The following is a 23,302-nucleotide window of genomic DNA, read 5'->3' as shown; positions in this document are numbered from 1 at the left end:
GAGATGACCTTCCACATCCTTGACTCTTAAAGTCTACCTTAAATTTGTATTTACCCCTTCCTTGAAGAGGAGAGAAACTTCAACCATCCAGTCGCTCAGTCTTGTCTCTTTGAGACCCCATGGACTACAGCCCAGCAGGCTTCCCTGTCCCTCACCAACTCCCAGAGCTTTCTCAAACTCATGTCCATCCAGTTGGTGATGCTATCGAACCATCTCATCCTCTGTCGCCCCCTTTTTCTCCTGCCTTCAATCTTTCCCAGCATCAGGGCCTTTTCCAATGAATCAGTTCTTCACATCAGATGGCCAGATTATGGAGTTTCAGCTTCAGCATCAATCCCTCCAATGAATATTCAGGACTGATTTCCTTTAGGATTGACTGGTTTGATTGACTGATTTCCTTTAGAATTAACTGGAGAGAAACTTAAAGCAGAATAAATATTCAGTAGTTTTAAAATGGCTAGTATCTTCCCCCTGATAACTCAGTTGGTAAAGAATCCGCCTGCAATGCAGGAGACCTTGGTTTGATTCCTGGGTTGAGACGATCCACTGAAGACAGAATAGGTTACCCACTCCAGTATTCTTGGGCTTCCCCTGTGGCTCAGCTAGTAAAGAATCTGCCTGCAATGCAGGAGACCTGTGTTCGATCCCTGGGTTGGGAAGATCCCCTGGAAAAGGAAAAGGCTACCCACTCCAGGATTCTGGCCTGGAGAATTCCATGGGCTGTATAGTCCATGAGGTCAAAAATAGTCAGACACAACCGAGCAACTTTCATTCTCACTTCAGTACTCTTTCTGATGCTCTATTTGCAGTTCAGTGCTTCCAGATGGACTCACTATCCTTTAGCCTGAATGCTTTTAATACTTTTTGCATGCAGATCAGTTGGCAACCAATTCTGCCAGTTTTTGCTTATTTGTACCTCTTCTTTTTTTTTTTTATCACTCTAAATATGTCATTGCATTATCTTTTGGCTTCCATAGTTTGTATTACAAAGTCAGCTATCAATTTTATTCCATAGTTTGTGTTGCAAAGTCAGCTATCAGTTTTGTCAATTTAATTGCTATAAAATTGCAATAACATGCCTCCTTTGAAGGTAATATATCTTTATCTCTGGCTGATTGTAAGATTTTCCTCTTTGTCTTTGATTTTAGCATTTAGGCTATGCTTATTTTATCTGACCCAGCTTGAAGTTGAGCTTCGTGAATCTCTGTGTTAATGTTTTCAGCAGTCTTGGAGTATTTTTGGCTTTGTGTCTTCAGATACTTCTTGTGTTCTGTATCCTCTCTTCCCTCTTTTTAGGGCTACCATGATACATATGTTAGACCATTTACCTGTGTCTTTCATGTCTCTTACAGTCAGCTGTGTCTTTTCTCCCTCCCTTTTTCTGTGTATCAGTTTACAAACTTTTTATTGACGTTACTTTTTTTTCTTCACCAAATCCATCTTCTCCTCTGTCTAGTCTGCTATTAAACCTACACAATGAATTTTTATTTTCAGGTGTTATATATTTCAGTTCTAGACTGCTTGATTCTCTTTATTTTTAGATTCCAGCTCTACATTGAAATTGTCTTTTCCTTCATTTGTCCATTTTTTCTGCAATTTTCTTCACCATATTTGTAATAACGATTTAAGGTCCTTGTCTACAAACTCCAACATATGAATTATCTGTGAGTCAGGTCCTCTTGTCTGTTTTGTTCTTTTGTTTATTGGTCATTTTTTCCTGATTCTGAAGTTCTCATAATTCTTTATTGTATGTCATATATTTTAAATATAAGAATTATTGAGATTAAGAATGATTTTATTTTCTCTCATAGAAGGCTCTCACTTCCCTCTGTTAGCCAGACATGGTGAGGAAGCTGATTACCTCAAAAACTGCAGTTGAGTTGAGTTGGTCTCGGTTTCAGTTATATTGACCTGTCTATCTCAGTTTTTGTCCCTGCTTCTTGATATGACCACCCTCAGCTTTTGATTGAGAGCCAAGCAGTGTTCTATCTTCTTATCCCTGTATACTGTAAACTGCCGTTTGGAGTTTTGAGTTTGAGTCTTTATTCTCTTACATTATATAGCTCCAAACTTTGGAGGAGATTGTCAGCTATTTGTTGTAGGCTCCTTCCTCTAGTATTTACTTCTCAGTTCAGTTCAGTTCAGTCACTCAGTCATGTCCAACTCTTTGCAACCCCATGAATCGCAGCACACCAGACCTCCCAGTCCAACACCAACTCCCGGAGTTTACCCAAACTCATGCCTATCGAGTTGGTGATGCCATCCAGCCATTTCATCCTCTGTCGTCCCCTTCTCCTCCTGCCCCCAATCCCTCCCAGCATCAGAGTCTTTTCCAATGAGTCAGCTCTTCACGTGAGGTGGCCAAAGTATTGGAGTTTCAGCTTCAGCATCAGTCCTTCCAAAGAACACCCAGGACTGATCTCCTTTAGAATGGACTGGTTGGATCTTCTTGCAGTCCAAGGGACTCTCAAGAGTCTTCTCCAACACCACAGTTCAAAACCATCAATTCTTCGGCACTCAGCTTTCTTCACAGTCCAACTTGCACATCCATACATGACCACAGGAAAACCATAGCCTTGACTAGACAGACCTTTGTTGGCAAAGTAATGTCTCTGCTTTTGAATATGCTATCTAGGTTGGTCATAACTTTCCTTCCAAGAAGTAAGCATCTTTTAATTTCGTGGCTGCAGTCACCATCTGAAGTGATTTTGGAGCCCCCCAAAGTAAAGTCTGACACTGTTTCCACCGTTTCCCCGTCTGTTTTCCATGAAGTGATGCGACCAGATGCCATGATCTTTACTTCTAAGCACCACCAAACTTCAGATTTCACTGCCATTCCAGCCATACCTCATCCGCAACTTCCCATACAGCCGGTGTTAAGCAAATGTCCTGTAGAGAAAATCAGCTACATGTTTGGGGTCCCTCAGGGTTTCATCTTGTCATGCCAGCTCATGCAACTGTCAGCAAATCCACTTGTTTCTCTTTTCCCTGGTAGAGTTTCAAATAGGTAGAGTTCCTCTGCCTATACCAAGCCTATGCTTAATCTTATGGTCAGAATCAGCAAAAGCCCCTATAGACGAAAGCATTTTGTCTTGGAAGGACACTTCCCTCTTTGGAGTTTTATTTCAATAATGATGTTGTTGCTTCCATAGATCTCCAATGACTATAAAATTATGTTCTTGATGTGTATCCTTTACCCCACCTAGTTATTGTAGCAGGAGGGATGACTCCCTAGTAGACTATTATATCTTACCTTGGAAGCTCAAGTTTCCTCTGACATTGAATATTCTTCTACAATTTAACTGGTTACATAGCTTTCCAACAATTAGAATACATTTTGTTCCATGTTATATTTCCTAATATTTTTGGAAATTTAGGAAGTAGTTTTTCATCTTGTAACAAATATTCTTATAACCAAATGTCTAGTTATATTTTATTGTTGATTAGTCACTAAGTCATGTCCAACTCTTTGTGACCACAGGCACTGTGGCATGCCCGGCTCCTCTGTCCTTCACTGTCTCCCAGAGTTTGCTCAGATTCGTGTCCATTGAGTCGCTGATGCTATCTAACCATCTCATCCTCTGTCACCCCCTTTTCATTTTGCCTTTGAGCTCTCCCAGCCTCAGGGTGTTTTCCAGTGAGTCTGCTGCTTGGCCACTTCACGCGAAGAGTTGACTCATTGGAAAAGACTCTGCTGCTGGGAGGGATTGGGGGCAGGAGGAGAAGGGGACAACCAAGGATGAGATGGCTGGATGGCATCACAGACTCGATGGACATGAGTCTGAGTGAACTCCGGGAGATGGTGATGGACAGGGAGGCCTGGCGTGCTGCGATTCATGGGGTTGCAAAGAGTCGGACACGACTGAGTGACTGAACTGAACTGAACTGCTGTTTGTATCAGGTGACCAAAGTTTTGGATCTTCAGCTTCAGCACTAGTCCTTCCAATGAATATTCAGGGTTGGTTTCCTTTAGGATTTGCTGGTTTGATCTCCTTGCAGTCCAAGGGACTCTCAAGAGTCTTCTCCAATGCCACAGTTCAAAAGCATCAGTTCTTCAGCACTCAGCCTTCTTTATGGTCCAGCTCTCACATCCGTACATGACTACTGGAAAAACCACAGCTTTGACTATATGGACAAAGTTGGCAAAGTGATGTCTTTGCTTTTCAATACACTGTCTAGGTTTGTTATAGCTTTCCTTCCAAGGAGCAAGCATCTTTTAATTTCATGGCTGCAGGCACCGTCCAACATGATTTTGGAGCCCAAGAAAATGAAATCTGTCACTGCTTCTACTTTTTCCCCTTTTATTTGCCATGAAGCAATGGAACCAGATGTCATGATCTTTGTTTTTTTAATGCTGAGTTTCAAAACAGCTTTTTCAGTCTCCTCTTTCACCTTCATCAAGAAAGAGGCTGTTTAGTTCTTTGCTTTCTGCCAGTAGAGTGATATCATCTGCATATCTGAGATTGTTGATATTTCTTCTGGCAGTCTTGATTCCAGCATGTGATACAGCCAGACTGGCATTTCTCATGATATACTCTGCATATAAGTTAAATAAGAAGGGTTACAATTTTTCCAATTTTGAACCAATCAGTTGTTCCATGTCTGGTTCTAACTGTTGCTTCTTGTCCTGCATACAGGTTTCTCAGGAGACAGATTAGGTGGTCTGGTATTCATATTTAATGCTTTTTTAAAGTGTAAATCATAGATATGGAAATATTGTGTCAATAGGTATGCATTGCTTTTTTTTGACATTTTACAATTTTTGATAGATATTGGCAAATTTCTGCCAAGAAATAGTATATTAATTTACTTTTCAATGTGTGAGAATTCCTACTTCCTTAAGACTTTCTGCTCAATATGCATCTTATTATGAAGTGTTCTGAGCCATAAAAATATTACTTATTAATTTATTGGCATCTATATTTTGCTTAAAATGTTTTAAATTGTATTGTTTATGGGAACAGTCAAACAGATCTAAGCCCATTTAATTTTTTCAGTTTGGTTAGTTTGGCACATAGGGAATACTTATCAGTATTTACTGATTGATTTAGGATTATCTTGCTTTTTACATCTTCCTTTGAATTTACTAAGAGAACTTTTCCATGAATTTTTCTTTCAGTAAAAATGAAAAATTTATTTGTTGAAAGATATTTCATATATTGATATGAATTGGTAGAAAGTATAAATTACTGGTAGAAAGAAAGTTATTAACTCCTTTCTTCTCCTATATCTTTTTTATTTGGACTTTCTACTTGCCTCTGAGAAAACACAAAGACCTTTGGATTTTGTATGAGTCTAAAACTTATAAATCATGGCTTTCTTTGATGTGACCTGCTTTGGATATCAGCAATCTGGGTTACATGGTTTTTCCATTTTAGATTTGGTAAACTCCTGTACTTCTGGAGAGAAAAGAAATTCTTCTTAATCATCAGCAGTGACGCAGTTAGAAATATTTGTTTCTTATTCCACATGCAAAACTGTTCAAGCCAACTAGTTAAAGTGAATACTTGTTTGAATTTTGTTTCTTCTCAGAAATACTTTTCCTGATTAAAAAGTAAAGGGCACATGATTCTCAATATTCAGAAAATATATACTTATCCTTTTCTTTTTAAGTTTACCTTACCATTTTAAAGTACAGAAAATTTCAAGTATGTATAATAGCCAAGAATGTACTCCAAGGTACACCATTGGGCCCACTGCTATTTTTGCAATTCCCATCTTTCATTTCAGTTAATGATTTTAATAAAAATGCTTTTTTCTTAGAATTCTAATGTTTTTCCCTAAGTATCTCTTTATTGTATCATTAAATGTTTATTCAGTAGGTATTTAGTCTTTATATTTTTCTCAACCTGGTTTTTAAAGTAGAGATTTCATTTTTCATGTTTGTCTCAGTTTTTATTAGTTACTAGGCCATTTATGTTAATTTTGTTCTTCATGCTCTTAAATGAAATAATACTGAGTATTATTGCCTGTTAAATGATGTATATGAGGGAACCCTTGAACAGAACCTACGAAGTGTTACCGTGAAAATGTAGTGGATGCAAAGCACTGAAGCCTTTTCAAATGTTGAAGCATTTTTAAAGGTAGATAGATTCATGCACATCCAGAAAATGGTTCTTATTCTCTTTGAGCGAAAACTAGTATGCACAAGCACCATCACTCTTTTGCTAATTTCTTATTGCAATTGACATTCTTTATTGTATTTTTATATCACTCTTACGAAAGTGATTGTTTCAGTATGTTATGTAGATAATATTCCTGATTGCTTTGTGTATTGTTTTTACTTTGTTCACTTATAAAACTTTTCAAAAAACCACTTAACAAATATGCACAGGGTTCTTATCTTTAAATTTTCACTGTTTATAAATGCTCGCACGCACATACATACATTCTCTCACATTCCTGGAAGACTGTTGAAGAGAGGATTTTTTCTTAAAGACTGGGGCTGCCAAGGTGAGGCTGAGTTAAGTAGGGGGAATGCCATGTTGCTGAGGGTGAGGGTATGCAGTTACTTAAGCATTAAATCCTAATAGCACACTAGATTCTGGGGTGAAGGCCAGTGGAATATTTTTACTTGCTCAGGCCTTGGAGTTATGCAAACAGAAGCTATTGCAAACTCAGAGTTTCATGATTGAGAAAGTAAACTTGTACATTTGTGGGTTGTTGTTTTTTTTTTTTATAGGTTCAAAAAGGCATTTGAATCAGAGCCAACACTACAGTCAGGAATTAATTATGCGGTCCTCCTCCTGGCATCTGGGCACCAGTTTGAATCTTCCTTTGAGCTCCGAAAAGTTGGTAATTACAGCTTGATGTTTTACATGGAATCAAAAAAGTGGATCCAACTCAGTGCAAAGAAAAAGGATCTTTCATAGATTGTTCCTTTGCTTCTGTCTCATCTGACTTCCTGAAAAAAAAATTATACCTCCTTATTTAATGTTCATGCTATTGTGCAGAATCTTGATATTGGGATGTAATTAGGTTTTTAACTTATTTCACCTGATTCTAAAAATCCCCTAGTTGATATTTTTTTTATTCCCTCTCAGTGTGTGTGTTAGTCTTTCAGTCCTGTCCAACTCTTGGCGACCACATGTACTGTAGCCCGCCAGGCTCTTCTATCCATGGGATTCTCCAGATAAGAATATAGGAGTGCATTGCCATTTCCTTCTCCAGGGGTTTTTCCAGAGCCAGGGATCCAACCCGGGTCTCCTGCACTATAGACAGACAGTCTTTACCTGCTGAGCCACCAGGAAAGCCCATTCCTTCTCGAACTCATATTAGAAATAGAGGCTCTGCATTTAGCCCACAACCCCCAAAAAAGGTAGTATTCTATGGAACATCAGGAAAGTTTCCTCTTTTTGGTTAATTTTGTTTTCCTGGTGCTGGGAAAAAAAAAAAAAAAGAGGGAAAGAAAGACTTCTGATATTCCCTGTTTCTGTTTCTCACACACACCTGCCCTATGACTTCAGCGTTGTTACTGGTAGAGCCTCCCAAGACCCGAGAACAACAGGTCAAGCAGATGGAGTCTTGGCAGTGACTGGTCTCCTCAGAGACCATCTCTGAATTGTAGCCATTGATAGAATGTGCTTTTGTCCCTTTTATCAGTGGACATTGTCTTACACGCTGACCCTTCTTTGGAATTTTTTAAAGATTAGGACGTCTTAAGTGAATAACTTTTGTGTGATTTCCTTAGTTCTTGCTTTGATAATGCTTTTAAGGTTCTAGATAGTGAATACTGTATAAGGTAGTAAAATTTTCTCTCTCTTAAATGTTGAACTCTCTTTTTGCAGAGAACCTTTCCAACTCTCATAGGAGTTTTTACTACAGACAGAAATGTTTTTCCATAGTTTTTGTAGAGGAAAAAAAAATTGATCTTAGTGAAGCTGTGAATTATATGTAGATGAAACTTTTCCTCTAAGATTTCTAACTGGAGAGTGTTTTTAATCTTTCATAAAGAAAAAATGAGCCCTGGGTGTTTTTTTACACTATTTGGGAAGGGCTAATTAAATAACCATATGTATATTCTGGGAAATCTTTGAAGGCAAGTAAAGTTTGAGTATTAAATTCTTTTTAAAAGCCCAGACTAAAAGAATGATACAGTGTTTGTCGCTCTGGATTGCAGTGGTATTCAATGCACAAAGTTTTATTTGAATTCATTTTTTTTAAGCTGGAAAATGAAATCAGAAAAAATACACTGCAATGTGTACTTTTCAGAAATTATCATCATAATAAAATTCTCCATCTAAAGTTATTTTTAAAACTCTGTACTGATCCTTATGTGTTGAGCTTCCCTGGTAGCTCAGTTGGTAAAGAATCTGCCTGCAATGCAGGAGACTGAGTTCAATCCCTGGGTTGGGAAGATCCCCTGGAGAAGGAAATGGCAACCCAACCCAGTATCCTTGCCTGGAAAATCCCATGGACAGAGGAATCTGGTGGGCTGCAGACCATGGGGTCACTGTATTAGTGATCTAAAATGACTTGAATTACTCTGTTCTTGAACTTGAGGTTGAAGCCTCTAGATCATTACAGAAATTGACATTGATTTGCATGTATAGGTAGAGCAGTAACATAGTAGTTTGAAATGAACGTGTTCTAAATTCTCTTTTTTAAGTTAAATGTAGATTAAGATGGTCAGCAATCTTCTAAGGGAGTAGATCTTAAATGTTCTCATTACAAAAAAAATAGAAATTATATGACATGATGGAGGTGTTAGCTAATGCTATAGTGATCATTTTGCCAGATACAAGTGTATTGGATCAACACACTGCACATTTTAAACTTACACAATGTTCTGTCAGTTATGTCTTTGAAGAACTGGAGGGGAAAAAAGGATGATCAGCACTCTGAGGTTTGAGGAACTGTGATTAATGGAACTTTGTAAAGGAAACACATTTCAACTTTTTCCAGGAAGAGCTCATTCATAATACATGTTGAACAAGCATTTGAAAGCAAATGAAGTTGAATTTTTAATTTGGAAATTGCAAAACTTACACAGACTTAAAATATGACTTGACAATGAATTCTTAGTTCCCATAAAAGCTAAATTTAAGGCTTCTAAAATACTGTGATATACACTATAAAACGTATGTCCTTAAATAACTGAAAGGAGCTTCCCAGGTGGCTCAGTGGTAAAGAATTCTCCTGCCAGTGCAGGAGGCATGGGTTCTATCCCTGGATCATCCTCTGGAGAAGGAAGTGGCATCTCACTCCAGTATTCCTGCCTGGGAAATCCCATGGACAGAGGAGTCTGAAGGGCTAAAGTCCGTGGGGTTGCAAAAGAGGCAGATACAACTTAAGGACTAAACAATGACAATACTAAAAGGCACTTAAAGCTCACTTAGATTCTGTTCATAAATTATGCTAATAAATATGCTGCTGCTGCTAAGTCGCTTCAGTCCTGTCCGACTCTGTGCGACCCCACAGATGGCAGCCCACCAAGCTCCCCCATCCCTGGGATTCTCCAGGCAAGAACACTGGAGTGGGGTGCCATTGCCTTCTCAGCTTCTACTAAACTGGAGGTGACAGGAAAACATCACTGCACCATCAAACTGGGCCACTGCTAAGTCACTTCAGTCATATCCGACTCTGTGAGACCCCATAGACAGCAGCCCACCAGGCTCTCCTGTCCCTGGGATTCTCCAGGCAAGAACACTGGAGTGGGTTGCCATTTCCTTCTCCAATGCAGGAAAGTGAAAAGTGAAAGAGAAGTCGCTCAGTCGTGTCCAACTCTTCATGACCCCATGGACCGCAGCCCACCAGGCTCCTCTGTCCATGGGATTTTCCAGGCAAGAGTACTGGAGTGGGGTGCCATCGCCTTCTCCGGCTAATAAATATAGGTTGACCTAAAATTAATGTTTATATGGTAAAATACGATTAAAGGGATTTTCAGGGAAAAACAGGTTGTTTAAATAAATGAATATTTTAACATAATAATTGTATTAATTAATTAACTTACTAATTAGCAACATATTTGAGATATTTTAAAGATGTAGTTGCATTCTTTTTTAAATCATAGCTCAGTTCTTGAGTTCTGATAGTATTCATTTTTCTTTATGAAATCTTTTCTTTATATGTATTTTGAAATTTATTTTATTTATAAAGGGTAAAGAATGAAAATTAAGATGTCATAAGATGATTATTAAGCCTGAAGCTTTTCAAACATATTATCTTAAGTTTAAGAATTCTAATGTTAAGAATAATTCTTAACTGTTATAATCTGTTAACCAAAGACTTTTAATTCTAGTTGTGTGTTTGTTTGAGGTTATGGCTAATTGTTTCATGATCTGTGTTTTCAATATCCCAGTTTTTGAATAATCACTGGTGTCTGTACTGTTTAGAACTAGGATTTGGAAACAACCGCATCTTTTATCTTTATCCTTTTTTCAGCTTCACAAGACTTAAAATTAATAATCAAGCTTTAGTTAAATAAAAGATGTTTCTCCCGTATTCTGTGGAATTTTCAACCATGAGACACTTTATGAGATGATGATGTAATAAGAGAACAGTGTGATTGGAATTGAGACAAAGCACTATTGAATCTTATTTTCAGGGAGCCATAAAAATAAAATTTGTGTTACTGAATATAAAAATCCATGACTCCAAAAGGATAATCAAGAGAAAGAAATCAAAACAAAAATAAAATCCATCACCAACCACAAAACAACTCATTTGCTGTCAGTGGAGGTGACCAAATTCTCAGAAAATTTGAAGTTATAGGGAACAAAGTACAGTACTTTCCCTTCCTTTTAAAGGGATACTGTAGTTCATCCCTGGAGAAGGAAATGGCAACCCACTCCAGTATTCTTGCCTGGAGATTCACATGGACAGAGGAGCTTGGTGGGCTACAGTCCATGGGGTCTCAGAGTCAGACCTGATTTAGTAGGGCGTAGATCATCCAGTTGAGGAGGTAAAGCTCTTCTTAAGATATGCTACATACTAACTGTATATTTTTAAGAACGTACTCTTCAAAAGAATACTAGCTGATAAAGCAGAAGAACTGATAAAACTCATAATGATAGTGATGCTGAAATAGTGATTCTGACAAGGATCATCAATTAGAACTAACACCGTTAGGATTTTTTTTTTTTTAATTTTCATTTGCCATGCTTACAAGAAACCCACGCTCACCCACAAATTGCTTACCAATCACAAAGGAACAATGACCCATACAATTCATTGTATATATCCCCTCCAGGGGTCCAGCTGTCAGTGATCCACCTAGCATGGCCTGATGGCTGGACGTTTGCCAGCTGATACAGAGAACGTGAAATAAGCAGCATCTCCTGTGAAATGTTCTTGTTCAGTCACCCAGGCATGTCCAACTCTTTGCAACTCCATGGACTGCTACATGCCAGGCTTCCCTGTCCTTCACTTATCTCCCGGAGTTTGCTCAAACTCATGTCCATTGAATCAGTAATGCCCTACAACAGTCTCATCCTCTGTTACCCCCTTCTCCTCCTGCCCTTAGTCGTGTGAAATAGTCTCACCAAAAATGTTTAACCCAAGCCTTAAGATTTAACAGTCAGTTAATAGAATCACAGTTGGATAGAGAAATAAGTCAGACAACACCAAGTAATGCTATCAGCCAGATCCAGAAGGTGAAGACATTCTACAGGACTCCCTGCCTGGTCTTTTCAAAAAGTCAGTGTCATGGAGAAAAGTGTGGGTGGATTGGTTAGGTTAAAAGACATTTCAGTTCAGTTCAGTCGCTCAGTTGTGTCTGACTCTTTGTGACCCCATGAACCGCAGCATGCCAGGCCTCCCTGTCCATCACCAACTCCTGAAGTCCACCCAAACCCATGTCCATTGAGTTGGTGATACCATCCAACCATCTCATCGTCTGTCGTCCCCTTCTCCTCCTGCCCTCAATCTTTCCCAGTGTTAGGGTCTTTTCAAATGAGTCAGCTCATTAGAGACATTTTTTAAAAATGCAATTAATGATCCCCGTTTGGATTCCAGTTTGAAAAAACAAAGAGAACAACAACAACAGAAAGCTATTCAGTTCAGTCACTCAGTCGTGTCTGACTCTTTGTGACCCCATGGACTACAACACGCCAGGCTTCCCTGTCCATCACCAGCTCCCAGAACTTGCTTAAACTCATGTCCATCCAGTCAGTGATGCCATCCAACCATCTCATCCTTTGTTGTCCCCTTCTCCTCCTGCCTTCAATCTTTCCCAGCATCAGTCTTTTCCAGTGAATCAGTTCTTTGCATCAGGTGGCCAAGGAAATTTGGGGAACAATCAGGGAATTTGAATCAGGACCAGATGTTAAATAATATGAGAGAATTATTATTTTTATTAGGTACAATAATCAAATGCAGCTTCCCTTGTAGCTCAGTCAGTAAAGAATCTGCCTACAATGCAGGAGATTCAGGTTCAATTCCTGGGTCTGGAAGATCCCCTGGAGAAGGAAATGAAAACCCACTCCAGTATTCTTGCCTGGAGAATCCCGTGAACAAAAGAACCTAGAGGGTTATAGTCCATGGGGTCGCAGGAGTCGGGCACAACTAAACAGCCACCACCAAGGATTTGGGAACATGAAATCAGTTACTAAAAATATCTAACTATCTAAAGACCTGTTGCACCAGTTTCCCTGGAGCACAGAATGCCTCATTCTCCACCCTGAATTCCCCTTAGGGGGTGTTGAAGCTCAGCAGCCAGGGTTCAGTCTCCACAGAGGCAGATGTCAGATGCCCTTGTTGTTATTCAGTTGCTGACAAGTGTTCAAAAAAACGATCAAGTAGAATGTGTAGGAGAATTTTCATACTATGACACAATATTTAAGGGTGAAATCTGTAATTTTATTTGAAATGGTTCAGCCAAAGTATTCAGGGAGATGAAGCAATAGCAAAATGTTAGCAGTTGTTGCAAATGTGATCACTGTAGTATTTTTCTACTTTGATGTATGCTTGGAATTCATCACAATGGAAAGTTAAACTGGTAACAATCTAACCTCCACCGGGGCTGTGCGACCTTCAACAAGTTGCTCAACATCTCTCAGCATTTTTTTCCCATCATTGCCAAAGGGACTAATCTTTAACTGGTTGTGGTGGTGTTGTTTTTCAGTTGAGTCTGGCTCTTTGTGACCCCATCGACTGCAGCATGCCAGGCTTCCCTGGCCTTCACCATCTCCCAGAGCTTGCTCAAACTCATGTCTGTTGAGTCGGTAATACCATCCAAACATCTCATCCTCTGTCATCCCCTCCTCCTCCTGCCTTCAATCTTTCCCAGCATCGGGGTCTTTTCTAATGAGTTGTCTCTTCCCATCAGGTGGCTGAAGTATTGGAGCTTCAGCTTCAGCATCAGTCCTTCCAATGAATATTCAGGGTTGATATCCTTTAGGATGGACTGGTTGGATCTCCTTGCAGTCCAAGGGACTCTCAAGAGTCTTCTCTAACACCACAGTTCAAAAGCATCAGTTCTTTGGTGCTCAGCCTTCTTTATGGTCTAATTCTGACATCCATACATGACTACTGGTAAAACGATAGCTTTGTCTATACAAACGTTTGTCAACAAAGTAGTGTCCCTGCTTTTAATACATTGTCTAGGTTTGTCATAGCTTCTTCCAAGGAGCAAGTGTTTTTTAATTTCATGACTGCGGTCACCATCCACAGTGTTTTTGGAGCCCAAGAAAATAAAGTCTGTTACTGTTTCCATTGTTTCCCCATCTATTTGCCATGAAGTGATGGGACCAGATGCCATGACGTTCGGTTTTTGAATGTTGAGCTTTAAGCCAACTTTTTCACTCTCTTCTTTTACTTTCATCAAGAGGCTCTTTAGTTCCTCTTTGCTTTCTGCCATTAGGGTAGTGTCATCTGCATATCTGAGGTTATTGATATTTCTCCTGGCAATCTTGAGTTCTGTTTGTGCTTCATCCGGCTCAGCATTTCCCATGATGTACCCTGCATATAAGTTAAATAAGCAGGGTGACAATATACAACCTTGATGTACTCCTTTCCCAATTTTGAGCTAGTCCATTATTCCATATCTGGTTCAAACTGTTGCTTCTTGACCTGGATACAGGTTTCTCAGATAGCGGGTAAGATGGTCTGGTATTCCCATCTCTTTGAAGATTTTCCAGTTTATTGTGATTCACACAGTCAAAGGCTGTAGCATAGTCAATGAAGCAGAAGTAGACTTTTTTTCTGGAATTTCCTTGCTTTTTCTATGATCCAACAGATATTGGCAACTTATTCTCTGGCTCATCTGCCTTTTCTAAATCCAGCTTGAACATCTGGAAGTTCTTGGTTCATGTACTGTTGAAGTCTAGCTTGGGGAATTTTGAGCATTACTTTCCTAGCGTGTGACATGAGTGCAATTGTGTGGTAGTTTGAACGTTCTTTGGCGTTGCCTTTCTTTGGGATTGGAATGAAAACTGATCGTTTCCAGTCCTGTGGCCACTGCTGAGTTTTCCAAATTTGCTGGCATAATGAGTGCAGCACTTTAACAGCATCATCTTTTAGGATTTGAAATAGCTCAACTGGAATTCCATCACCTCCACTACCTTTGTTCATAGTGATTCTTCTTAAGGCCCACCTGACCTCACATTCCAGGATGTCTACTTCTAAGTGCATGATCACACCATCGTGGTTATCTGGGTCATTAAGACCTTTTCTGTCTAGTTTTGTATATTCTTGCCACCTGTTCTTAATATCTTCTGCTTCTGTCAGGTCCATTCCATTTCTGTCCTTTATTGTGCCCATCTTTGCATAAAATATTCCCTTGATATCTCTAATTTGTGTTGTTCTATGGGTTGAAAAAAGTTACCTTTTCAGTGTGCCATGCTAGTGCTAAGCATATAATGAGTGTTCAATAAAAATGTCCTACCTTTCTCTGTTCAAATAGCTGCTGCAAAATATAAAAACTATGATGGAAACTAAACTATTAAAAATCTTCAATTCTTAGAAGTCAACCAGTTCTAATTAGAGCATTGTCAACATTAAATTGCCTAAACAGATGATTGAATCAAAGAACTGGTATTTAAAACTGCAATGACATGCTGTTAATTGCTTATAAATTTTGCCAAATTTTTTTAAATAGTGAAAAATAGCCAGATAGTAAGGACTTGGTAAAAAGATAGAATCATCCATCAGCAATAGTGCTTTAATAATTTGGCCCTAGTGATCAAAAACCTTAAAAGTGCTATAGCCTGGGATCAAGCGTAACACTACCTCTGAGACTCTATCCTGTGGAAGTAATCCTAATTATGGAGCAAATATTATGTACTAAGATATTTATTCTTCTGTTCCTTGGATGAGTGGGTGGAGGGGGCTTGGAGAGAAAGGGATCCTAAATATAAAAAATTAGAGTCATATGCTTAACTCCAAACTTAAAAGATTACTATCTCATGTAGAAACAGGTTTCATACATCATGTGGAAAGACCATAAATGCTAATTCATAAAAGATATATAAACATATGAAGACAGTCAATCGCAAAGGTTTAAAAAAAAGCATGTTTCCTTTTGTTACGTTGGCAAAGATGAAAGGACATGATATTACCTATAATGTGTGCTCAGCCACTCAGTCATGTCCAACTCTTTTCGACCCCGTGGACTGTTGCCTGCCAGGCTCCTCTGTCCATGGAATTTTCCAGGCAGTAATACTGGAGTGGGTTGCCATTTCCTATTCCAGAGGATAGTCCCCACCCAGGGATCAAACCCACTTATCTTGTGTCTCCTGCATTGGCTGGCAGATTCTTTACCACTGCACCACCTGGGAAGCCCACTACCCATAATATCAACACTAAAATGAGCATATCTGTGTCCCCAACAAGTCCAAGTTGAGGATTTTACTACAAAGAAATAATTGAACAAGTGCACAAAGCTATGTGTACAAGAAGATTTATAATGATGAAAAGCAGCTACCATCTGCATTTGGGTAAATAAACCACAACTCATCTGTATACTAAAATACTACTTGCCATTAAACAAAAAATACATTTAGTCCAAATGCTGAATGATTCAGAGTCACATCATGTGACCAAATTATGCTAAGGCCAAAGTTGAGATGACCCTCATAGAGTGAACTTCTGGCAAGCGAGAATAAATCTAAATTTTAATTTTAAAACTAATATAATTTTACTGTTAAACACTTTCATGGTCCCTGTTTAAATGTTTAAATGGTCTGATGCTACCTTGGTTCTACATTCATTGTTCTGAAAGTATGAAACAAAAAAATATTCATTTTCAACTGAGGTTGACAGAGACACACATTTTTAGTATCTAATTTCCCCCCTACACGTTCTTCCATTTATATTTGTTGTATTTTTTCTGTCCAGATAGGATGTCATAGATGTTGTTGCATACACGTGCAGTTTTTTTTCATCTCATGAAATTTTAAGGTGGCAAAGCTGTTCTCTTTTTAAATTATCATCACAAAATGTGAAGAATTCCCAAATGGACTTTTTCCTAAAATACTCATGGCTTAAGTGGAATTATATAATAAAAAGCAACATAAGGTTTTTTAAAGGTTGTTTCATTTCATTAAAGCATAATTTTTTAAAAAAAGGTAAATTCATGACTCAGAAAATATAAAAGATTCTATTTAATTCAGTGAATATGGAAACAGTAAGAGACTGTGTCCTGTTTAAAGTGCTTTTAAGAAGCTAATGTTAGTCATTCAGTCACATCTGATACTTTGTGACCCCGTGGACTGTAGCCTGCCAGGCTTCTCTGTCCATGGAATTCTTCAGGCAAGAATGGGTAGCCATTCCCTTCTTGAGGGGATCTTCCTTGGAGATAAGGTCATCATAATTTAACAAAGAAATATTAGAATCAGATTTCTGAGTTTGATTTTTTTAAAAGCTAGTTTATAACCAGGCGGTTATAAATATTAGATATTGTTTCACTAGACAGAAATTATTTGGATATCTACTGAGCAAAACGCAAATTAACAAGTAAGCTTCTCTAAGCCTGAGATCATTTATTGTTGTGTAGCCGCTAAGTCGTTACCAAGTCTTTTGCGACCCCATGCCTTCTAGCCCACCAGGCTTCTCTGTCCATGGGGTTTCCCAGGCAAGAATACTGGGGTGAGTTGCCATTTCCTTCTCTAGGAAAATCTTCCGACCCACGGATGAAACCTGCATCTCCTGCCTCAGCAGGTGGATTCTTTACCGCTGAGCCACCAGGGAAGCCCGTATACCAACATATATAATAATTCTGGAATGATGTGCATCAGTGTGAAGTCGGCAGTTATTTGGAGGTTTTCAAACTGAAGGGAAATTATCAGTTTTTTCTGTGTACCTTTCTGATTAGTCTTTTTTTCTTTCTTTTACAATGAACTTAAGCCCTTCTAAGAATCAGAAACTTAACAAAGGTATTTTAATCTGAAAGGAGGAATGAAAAAAAGGTTGCTTTTTAATAAAGAAGTCAGTTCTGCCTGCCTGTGGTGTGTTTGTAATGTTCTTTTTCCTATTCATCTTCTAGGGGTGAAGCTAAGTAGTCTTCTTGGTAAAAAGGGAAACTTGGAAAAACTCCAGAGCTACTGGGAAGTTGGATTTTTCCTGGGGGCCAGTGTCCTGGCCAATGACCACTTGAGAGTCATTCAAGCATCTGAAAAGCTTTTTAAACTGAAGACACCTGCATGGTAATAGTAAACTGTTAGACATTTATAGATTTATTTTTTTATAAAAGCTATCACTTGTTTCTAAATTGTTAAATATGTTGAACTGACAACTAGATGATTTATTTGCTTAGAGACTGAAATACACAATCTAGAGGGAAAAGTGATTGATGCTCATAAACAAAATGTATTGATTGTAGGTTCTGATGACTTTAGACACAGGTGATATCCGGTGGCCACCAAGCTTAGCCTTTCCATCACACTGACCAACCCACTAGCCCAAGTTGGCCGGTATCTCCTACTTGAATCATACACACGCCTCCAATTTTACATGTGCAGCTCTAATCAGCAGATTTACAAGCTTCTATCTCAGCTTCCCAGTCTCTGCTCCAAACATGCGCCCTTTGTTTCCTTCATGATCTAACCTCCCTCTTAGGACTCTCATTCTTGAATTGCACTTCTTTGTTACTTAGAATTTCCTAACACTTTTAGATGTTTCATATATTATGTGTGTTTTTCTAATTTCAAATAGTTCTTGGGATGCAACCAAGTCTCATCACTATGGATGTGGTAACTGGAAAGATTAAAACAAAATTCCATCTGCATTTGAGATTATTTTTAGTGCTAATTTTATTATGCATCTCATGTAATGATTGACTATTAGCTTTAAAGATTTTTAAAGGTTAACTGTGAGATGTAGAGAACAAACATATGGGCATCAAGGGGGGGAAGAAGGAGTGGGGTAAATTGGGGAGATTGGAATTGACATATGAACACTATTAATACCATGTATAAAATAGAGAATGAAATAGAACCTACCATATAGCACAGAGAACTCTACTTCATGTTCTGTGGTAACCTAAATGGGAAGGAAATCCAAAAAACAGGAGTATTTGTGTATGTGTAACTGATTCATTCGGAGAAGGCTATGGCACCCCACTCCAGTACTCTTGCCTGGAAAATCCCATGGACGAAGGAGTCTGGTGGGCTGCAGTCCATGGGGTCGCGAAGAGTCGGGCACGATTGAGCGACTTCACTTTCACTTTTCATTTTCATGCATTGGAGAAGGAAATGGCAACCCACTCCAGTGTTCTTGCCTGGAGAATCCCAGGGACGGCGGAGCCTGGTGGGCTGCCGTCTATGGGATCACACATAGTCAGATACGACTGAAGCGACTTAGCAGCAGCAGCAGCAGCTGATTCATTTTGCTGTATTAACAGAAACTATCACAAGATTGTAAAGCAACTATATGCTAATAAAAAATAATTTAAGAAAAATAAAGTTTACCTGTGGTATCAAGAAAGGCTCAAAGCAGCTCAGGACTCAGGCCACTGATGCTTTGTCATCAGAGGGACCATTTGAGGAGATGCCCACCACAGTAGACCTTCGTGGCCTCTTAAAGCATTTGGTCACATTCAGGTCTCCCTCATTAGCAAATGCTTCCTGGCATCACTCCCATAATGATCTTTCTAAAACGCATGTCTGAGCCTCCCCTTTCACTGAAATCTTTAAATCACCATACTTTAATGACTCCTCACAGCCTAAGGGATAAAGTCCACCTCCTTGGCGTGGCAAAGAAGGTTTGCCCTCAATCACTAAACCTCAGTCCTTGTCACACCCCTAGGTTTACACTGCTCTCTGTTTACACTGAGCATGCAAGATTCTGGCTTCGTGCTGCTGTGTCTCAACATGCGAGGAGCATTGTCTTCCAGCCCTCTCCTCTACCTGGGGAGCTTTCATGGGTCATGTCTGCTCCTAAATCCCACGCCAACCTACGACCCTTCCCCACAGCCAGACAGAAGGTGGTGAATGTTGTTACATATACTTCTGTGTGTGAGCCACTCATTTCCTGAAACTTTCTTCTTCCGTGTTTAGTCATATTTCTACTGATACTGCTTTATGACTGTTGTCAGTTTTATCTCCGTGAATTAAAGCTCCATGGGCATTTGTGTCATGGTGCTCAGCACCTTTTACATTTCTGTCTCCTTGGCCCTGCATGCAGCTTGAGGACAGGGCTGTACTGTCATTCAGCAAATGACATGAAAATAAATGAACCGATAAATGCACACATATCCCATGCGGTCAAATTGGTTGTTTCTTTATGACAACTATCCTGATGACGGTTGCGGAGGAGGCTGGAGCGCAGAGACAAAGAGTTTCAATTAGAGGTTTCTTGGCCTTTGTTAACAAGAAAACAGGCATTATTTTGTGCAATAGTGGCAACCACCACATAACAATGTTTTGTTCCCATTAATTTAATGTTAATTCCATGTGTGTAGTTTATAGTTTACAAAGTGCTTGCATGCCCATTATCTCATATAATTAGCTCACTCCTCTTATTTTCCTGACTTTTTCCTTCGAGGCAACATCTGTCTTGCAATTTAAGGATATTCATATAAGGCATATGAGCTGAGTTACTTCAGAGCAAAATAATATTTCTTATGGTGGGTCTATTTAGAAAGATTTCCCAAGGAAATCTTTTAAATGCATTTGCATTTTAGAGCAAATGCATTAACACTTTCTTGAGTATAATATAGGCATTACTTTATTTATTTTTTTAATTTTTAAGATATTTAATATTGTTTATTTATTGGGCCCCCTGCATTGAAAGTGCAGTGTCTTAGCCACTAGACCACCAGAGAAGTCACTAGGCATTACTTTAAAAGTCATGTTTTAAGTAGATGTTTTGTTCAGTCCAAGTTATGTAAGCTGTCTAAGCCTTAGTTTCCTCATCTTTATAATGGGGGGGGGGGGGAAATGGCCTACTTTATTGCATTTTTGTGAGTTTTAAATGAGATAGCATGATAGTTCATGACGTAGCAAAAAATGAATGAAGTTTGGTGACTTGGCTGGTATAATTATTAATGCCATGTTTAAATTACATTTACAGAGTAAGACTGGGATATGTGGGAATAGGTAGTTCTAAATTTGCCTATTATACATTTTATATTGTTTAATTTTTAGGTACCTCAAGTCTATTGTAGAGACAATTCTGATATATAAGCATTTTGTGAAACTGACTTCGGAACAGCCTGTGGCCAAACAGGAACTTGTGGACTTCTGGATGGATTTCCTGGTTGAGGCCACAAAGACAGATGTCACTGTAGTTAGGTTTCCAGTAAGTACTCTTCACTTAACTCTCAGGACGTTTATGTTTTGTTTCCTTTATTAAAGAACATCTTGCACTTGTGATTGTAACAGTATTAATGTGCTCTTTTTCACGCACAGCAAGTGAAGATGGTCATCTGGTTAAAAATACTTATTTTCTACAAATTGATGTGCTTTAGCTTACTTTTAAAAATAACTGTCACAGTCAGAGAAAAAAGATATGTTTTCATGTTTTTGCCATGACACTTGGTGGTTTCCTTTGATAATCTGTAATGTGTGCTTTCCCAGGAAAAGATTATCTCTTAGCTCAAGAAGTTCAGGTATCTCTTCAGATCAGATGAATGGGTGCTTTTAATTCATACTGCAGTTTTGTTGACATTGTCACCGTCAATATCAACATTATTTTGGGGAAAAGTGTCAGGCTCACCTGCATTGTTACTCCATCACTACCACTTACTACCCCTGTGGGTCAGAGTTAGATGAGGCGTCGCTTTTTACAGTGCTTTAGAGCAGGGATCCCCAGCCTCTGGGATCTAATGCCTGATGATCTGAGGTGGAGCTGATGTAACAATCACAGAAATAGAGTACACAATAGATGTAAATGTACTTGAATCATCCTGAAAGCTCCCCACCGCCACCACCCCCTGCCCTGCCGCTTCATCCATGGAAAATGTGTCTTCCATGAAATTGGTCCCTGGTGCCAAAAAAGGTTGGGGACCGCTGCTCTAGAGGATGGGAAATGATACTTCATAGGTTCTGGTCTGCAACTCATTATGCCTGGTTTCTATCACATTGAGATATTTAAATGTATAACACACATACACACACTTTTAAAATATTTTGTCCACCTTAGCTGGTTCCACACCCATCCTGATAGTTCTTGGAAAATCATCCAAAGCAATGTAGCTTTAGCACCCAATTCAAGAATTACTGGCAACTGACTGTATACACAGACGTCTTCCCACATCAAAGTGATGCCAGAAATCTGTTTGAGCTCTGTTAGTCTCAATCCTTCATACTCAGTGGTGATGACAACTCTTAATTCTTTTTATAAAATCTCGTTTTCTAGTGCTTGTTGGTAGGATCAAATGTTTCATTTAATTAAATCTATCCCTGGCATTAACACACTTCCTTTGCTCTTGCTTCCAGAGGAAGCCATAGCTCAGCAGGATCTGTTGTTGAAAAGTCTTTCAAACTATAACACTTCACTCTGTATTCTATCCTATATAATGTGTAGCCTAGGAAAATACTTCTCTCAGAGTGAGCTGGCAGCTGGCCTTTAGCTGGTGCTTTGATGATAGTGAATGTGTTAGTGAAAGAAGATAGCACAAAACTGAAGTATTTAATAGACTGTTGACTTGATGGACTAAAGTCACCCATGAGAGGAAACCACTTACATTAGCGATTCTGAGCTAATTTAAATTACTTTAACATGAATTAGTTTGTCATAATGTGAATGTAAAAAAAAATAAAAAATAAAAAAAGCCCAGAAAATAGTGAGCGAGAATTTAGGAGAATATAGGTGTGTGTTAGTTGTTCAGTCATGTCCAACTCTTCGCAACCCCATGGGCTGTAGCCTACCAGGCCTCTCTGTCCCTGGACTTCTCCAGGCAAGTACAGTGGAGTGGATAGCCATTCCCTTCTCCAAGGGATCTTCCCAACCCAGGGACTGAACCCAGGTCTCCTACATGGCGGGGAGATTCTTTACCGCCTAAGCCACCAGGGAAGCTAGAATATAGGTGTATACTCCAGGAAAGAGAGGCTCTCTTAAGCAAGAAAGGAACCTATAAGCTCCACTGGCAAATATTAACCAATTTGATTCAATTAAAAGTTCAAGATTTTGGTCATCTTAAAAAAAAAATCCACCCTAAATATGGAAAATGCTAGAAAGGGAGAGAATATTTAACACTAATGCTGCAAAAGGATCAATGCACCCAGTATGCAAAAACCAACACACACAAACAAACAAAACAACTCACACAAACTGATAAGCAAAAGAAACAGAAAAATGGTCATAATCCAGACTTTTAACTGCTCTTGAACAATGAAAGGATGGGCAATTTATAACTGCCTTCTTTCAAAAACAGTAATCTCCTGAGCCAACTGGATGCTACCATTTAAGATGTCAGTTCCAATCCCATTCATTCTGTTTCACTCACTGCCCTTTCTCACCCAGCCCACTCCATGCAACCATGGAGTTTGTTGCCCACCTTCTATTGCGTAGAGAAAGGCAAGCTTCTAGAACCTGTGGTTCTGTCAGTCACTGTAACTATTTATGTCCTTAGAGTAGCGTTTTCTATAACCCACACTTGTGAAGGCTGCATTAGGTCTTGATTGGGGTGATTACCTTATCCTTCATTGGAAATGGGTTTGACCAGGTAGCTTATATTAGAAAATATTATTTAATTGGTTTCATTTATCTCACTATCATATCCATTCTCATGCTTCCAAGAAATAGCAGTGACTCTAGGCAAAAGAAAACAGACCGAAGTTTCTTTGGAAAATGAAGAATCCAATCATTACTAATCCCATCACGTTAGTATTGTTTGGGTTCAGTTTGATTCATTCTTTTTCCTCACCTCTCTTCAATGTACGTTTTCTTTCCTTCCTACTTTGAAAAGTTAGGAGACCATCAA

General features: G+C 38.9%; 1 protein-coding gene across 1 annotated transcript in view; it reads left to right on the top strand.

Annotated features, from left to right (window-relative positions):
• Window positions 1-23,302, top strand: part of MAP3K5 (mitogen-activated protein kinase kinase kinase 5) — a 228,391-nt gene that overhangs the window by 116,981 nt on the left and 88,108 nt on the right. The window contains exons 8-10 of the mRNA XM_005684842.3: window positions 6,683-6,795; window positions 17,423-17,582; window positions 20,523-20,676. Of these exons, the coding sequence (XP_005684899.2) occupies window positions 6,683-6,795; window positions 17,423-17,582; window positions 20,523-20,676 (427 nt within the window). The remainder of the gene's footprint in view (window positions 1-6,682; window positions 6,796-17,422; window positions 17,583-20,522; window positions 20,677-23,302) is intronic.

This window comes from Capra hircus, chromosome 9, assembly GCF_001704415.2.
Source record: "Capra hircus breed San Clemente chromosome 9, ASM170441v1, whole genome shotgun sequence".
In the NCBI taxonomy this organism is placed as follows: domain Eukaryota; kingdom Metazoa; phylum Chordata; class Mammalia; order Artiodactyla; family Bovidae; genus Capra; species Capra hircus.
This window is presented reverse-complemented; position numbering and strand designations above follow the sequence as displayed.